The 4511-nt window shown below is 36.3% G+C and overlaps 1 protein-coding gene across 2 annotated transcripts in view; it reads right to left on the bottom strand.

The window, feature by feature from the left end:
- Positions 1-3954, bottom strand: part of LOC119578979 (UPF0183 protein CG7083-like) — a 15955-nt gene extending 12001 nt beyond the window's left edge. Inside the window, exon 1 of one of the 2 annotated variants that reach the window (XM_037926669.1) lies at positions 3736-3954. In XM_037926669.1, coding sequence (XP_037782597.1) covers positions 3736-3799 — 64 coding nt within the window. In that variant the 5' untranslated portion in view covers positions 3800-3954. The remainder of the gene's footprint in view (positions 1-3735) is intronic. The other variant, XM_037926670.1, reaches the window with a different exon arrangement.
- Between the last annotated feature and the right edge of the window lie 557 nt (positions 3955-4511).

The following is a 4511-nucleotide window of genomic DNA, read 5'->3' as shown; positions in this document are numbered from 1 at the left end:
GCTGATGATACGCGTAGGAGTTTTTTAATCAAATAAGGAACTAGTCCAAGGCTGTGTCCTAAATGTTAAGGATGTTTGCTGACTTCAAACATCATATTGTGGTGAGGCAATGAGGCAACCACGATTACACATGGTACATAATCTGGGTGAGTAAATTGCTACTAAATCTCACACTATATATATTTGCTTTACTTTAGGCAGAAATCAAATAGATTTTCTATAATTTGTCTCCCCCTCATAACTAAACCCCTGATTCTCCAAGGGTCCTCTAAGTTTGCTGGATAGTAAATGGGGTGGAAATGACATAGATTTTCACAGAAAATGAAGGGTTCATTCTAAACACATTGGTCTACATGAGAAATTCTGGATCTTGTCAAAGATAAAAAAATTTACCAGAGTAACAATGCCATCACTGACAATTTTAGCCATGAACAGTCTTTTGCACTCCAACTAAATGTGTGATTTACACACAGCAACTGTACAAATGTACTGTACTGATCATACACCTAAGGAGAGATCCCTCTAACATCATACTTAATTATAGATTAAAAAAGAATAAGGGAGGGATTGTGTTCAGAACATAACTGGTAATTTTTTTACACTACTAAGTGTATTAGGCCTACTTAATTACTGCAGCTTTTTTCACAGATGATCAAGAATAGTACAAAATTAGTCACAATCAATGAGAGGGCTTACTAGTGAAACTTCAATACAAGAGAAAAGCAAAATGCAATCACTACACAAAGAACATGTGTGTGTGTGTGTGAGTGTGAGTGTGAGTGAGTGTGTGTGAGTGTGTGAGTGAGTGATGTGAGTGAGTGAGTGTGAGTGGTGAGTGGTGGTGAGTGATGTGAGTGGTGAGTGGGTGAGTGAGTGAGTGTGTGGTGTGGTGAGTGTAGTGATGTGAGTGAGTGGTGGTTATGTGTGTGTAGAGTGTGTGTTGTGTCTGGTGTGTGGGTGTGGGTGTGTGTGTGTGTGTGTATGGTTTGTAAGTTGTGTGTGTGTGCACGCGTCCTGCGTACGTAGTGCGGCAGTGCCTAATACATAAATTTGGGATTTAAAGAACTTCTATGCCAACAGCTCCTTTTAACCATAATGGGCTGCCTCAACAACTAACAACTTTGTTTATTCTTGTGACCCTAAGAACTAAAACTTTACATATTTGTCCCAAGCATAATTCTAAATTGCTAAATAAACCATATATAAAATTACTTTTCCATCAAACAAAATAATGAAATGTATTAAATGTATTCAAAACTATGTACAAGTATAAATGATAAAATGACATTCCAGGAGGCAACACCATCATATATAATAGTATAGTCTAGTGTGTGATGAAGGTAATGTGGGGGGGTGGGGGAGGAAAAGATCTGGGATTGGCCAGATGAATTATGCCATACAGTATCAGAATTACCACTTACTACATATCATTCACAAGAAGATAGAAGCAGGGGAAAACACAATGGTAGGATTGGCTCAAGCAATGGAGGGCTTTTGTAGAAGGGTGGATATGGGGGTAGGGTGATATCATGGGTGTGGCTAAAGGAAACCTGCCAAAGAGTACCAGATTTATTAGCGGACACTACATATGTCTCACTCATAATAATAAAAATAAAAAATAAATGTGTAGGAAAATCCCATCAATTTTTGGCAGGCATATCACTATCATGGTGAATAGGACTGTGGGGATTTTAAGCAATTTACCACATTCTTGGTAAACAGGACTTCAGAGATTGACTCATGTACCAGCAGTAGGGCTATATCTGTATTACCTTGAGGAGTATACATCTGACAACACATTAGAATGGAAAATGATGAGGATGAGTCTTTGTACAGAGGCTCCAGAAAATATTTTGGTGACCATGTACTTTAACCCGTTCCTGACGGGTGACGTGCTAGGATGTCATAGCGAACCACATGGTTGGCAGGTTCAGCTCGTACGCGCGGCAACAGGCCAGAGCGAGTGGAGCGGGACGTTCCGCTTAACTCAGCGGACTCCCACGCCCACTGTCGGGCCACTGCCAGATATCACCAGAGTTTAATTGCTCTCAGAGATTTTTAACAACTGGGAATAATGGGTTAACTTCTCTGAAGGCATGGATAATGCTCTTTCTGGATGTGTCTGGCACATTTTGATCTTATGGAAACTATATAACCATTTCAATATTTGTGATGCCATGTAGTAAGTCAGGGTAAGATCATGCTGTTCTAAATGGGGCACCTATAGGAAACTGAGACATCTATATTACAAAAAATTTTATTTTCAATGTATTATACTTTAAGGGATAATCATTGGAGATTTCTCTGAGTATGTAGTTAACCTTTTAGAAAAAAGTAATTTGAATTTCAGAAAATATATGTCTTCATAAAAATTACAGTGACCTATCATGAGAATTTCATCACACTGGTTGCTACTGATAAATATTTTCATACTTTATCTTCCTCAATCACATGAATTAGGTTCTTTATCAATGTAATCAACAAATTAATACCTCTAGGCCTCCTTCCATACTGACTGTTCTTTCTTATTTATTGCAGCTATATTTGTTTCAGGTTAACAAGTGAGAATCTATCTGCTGGAGAATCTATCTGCTGGATATTTGGATATGATACCATGACAGTTTCAGAGATGACTACCTTTTCTAATGTATCTGGGTAGTTCTGATAATTGCTACATAAGCTACATAGTATCCCTCATTATTCCTTTTCCTTGCATAATCTTATCAATTCAACCGAAAGTACACATAAATAAAAGATACATAAATAAATAATGCATTGCAACGAGATGGAGGAAAACTAATATTATGACAATAAAGAATAGATGAACGCTATTATTTAAAAAGTAAAGTGAAGGCTATCTTTTGATAATAAATTACCAAATAAATCTTATCTGCAAAGACTTGACATGTCAACCACTATGATAAAATCCTGTCATCTAAGACAAGTAAAAACTAAAACCTTCTCCACACTATCTTTATAAATACCAGAAGTACTACAAAATTCAAAATGATATGTTCTCAATTGGCAATCAAATAAATTCCCTAACTATATGCTATAAATTATATTTTCCTATAAAAGATCTACTATCAAACTCTTAATATTACCAGTATCAATATCTTATTAACTTACCAATGAAACTTGTAGATATTGTTTGCACTATTTGCTCCACTTACACCTTGACCATCTAAATTGGTTAAATACAACAAAGACTGAACAAGAAGGCAACTAATATTTTTTTAAATATTGTTTTATCAATAAAGTCAATTCAGCTTTGTTAACAGGGCTTTCAGAATGTTCATCACTTCTGTTTTCAACTAAATCCTTGTTCTCTTTTGTTTATAAATAATTTTCTTTTATTTTTTTTTTACCCTACGTTATTTCATTTTCCTACATTCTTTTGTGATGACTAGTGACTGCTCATACACTTTTCATGGCTATTGTTTCAATCATATGAACCACATAAGAGTGAAAGTCGCCAAACTCTATGTCATTAACCTTGTAAAATGATCAATGTTATCTGGTTACCTTGAATAACACAAAGCTTGATACAAAAAATAACGAATTACATCCTTCAGACAACAAAGAAAGGCAGTATTTGCACCACCATCAATAGTAACACGATACCAAAACATCGCAGAATATCTCAGGATTGGCACAATGTATCACAAACATTTCAGCTGTAATTCATGTAAACAATGAAAGCAAACAACAGTCCCCTTTGCACAAGCAACTCACCTAAAACAAACTCCCATTTTTCAGAGCTCAGCGACTGTTCTGGATAAACCTCAAGCTCCAACATACTGCACACCTCACACGGCTCTCGTTACAACGTCTCGGGCGTCTTCATTACCGAATCAAGTGTCTTTTCTCACGATTTACGTTTCAGGAGTTTTGTGCGTCCTTTATTCTCTCGCCTTCTTCATTTCTATCTCAATTTAACAATATAAAGAAACTAAAACAAATAAAACTCAGCTTTGTGTAAGATATTTATAGAGGGCGCTTACTACTAACTACAAAGAGTTGTAGACCTTTAAAAATTCGTAGAATATCCAATAAGGGTTCCAAAAGTAGCGTCGGATCGTTTATGGTTGAACACCAAGTCAATACATCGTATTTTGATGACGCGTATTCACTCGTCTATTGTCTAACAGCTGATCAAGCGCATGCGCGAACATGCCAGAGTTCAAGGTGTTTTTGACGTCACTCTTCTGTCAGGCATTGATGACCGAATATGGATCAAAAAGTTCAATATTGTCTCATAAGTTGCCATTTTGTACAATTAATATCCCCAAAACATATCAAGTAAATGCAAAAATATTACAAATGAAGACATATTGAGATCAGACTATCATATAGGTATTTTGTTTCCACTCTTGCATCCGCTTGTTCAGCTGATGGGCGGAGCTTATATCTGTAGGCTCCGCCTACAGATCCAGCAGTACCAAAGGAAAACGAACAAATTATGTTGCTTCCTTATCATCTACTTATTTTTTGGCGTTCATTTAACTAGC

Source organism: Penaeus monodon, chromosome 11 (genome assembly GCF_015228065.2).
Source record: "Penaeus monodon isolate SGIC_2016 chromosome 11, NSTDA_Pmon_1, whole genome shotgun sequence".
Classification (NCBI taxonomy): Eukaryota; Metazoa; Arthropoda; class Malacostraca; order Decapoda; family Penaeidae; genus Penaeus; species Penaeus monodon.
The sequence above is the reverse complement of the archived record's forward strand: the minus strand, read 5'-3'. Positions and strand labels throughout refer to the sequence as shown.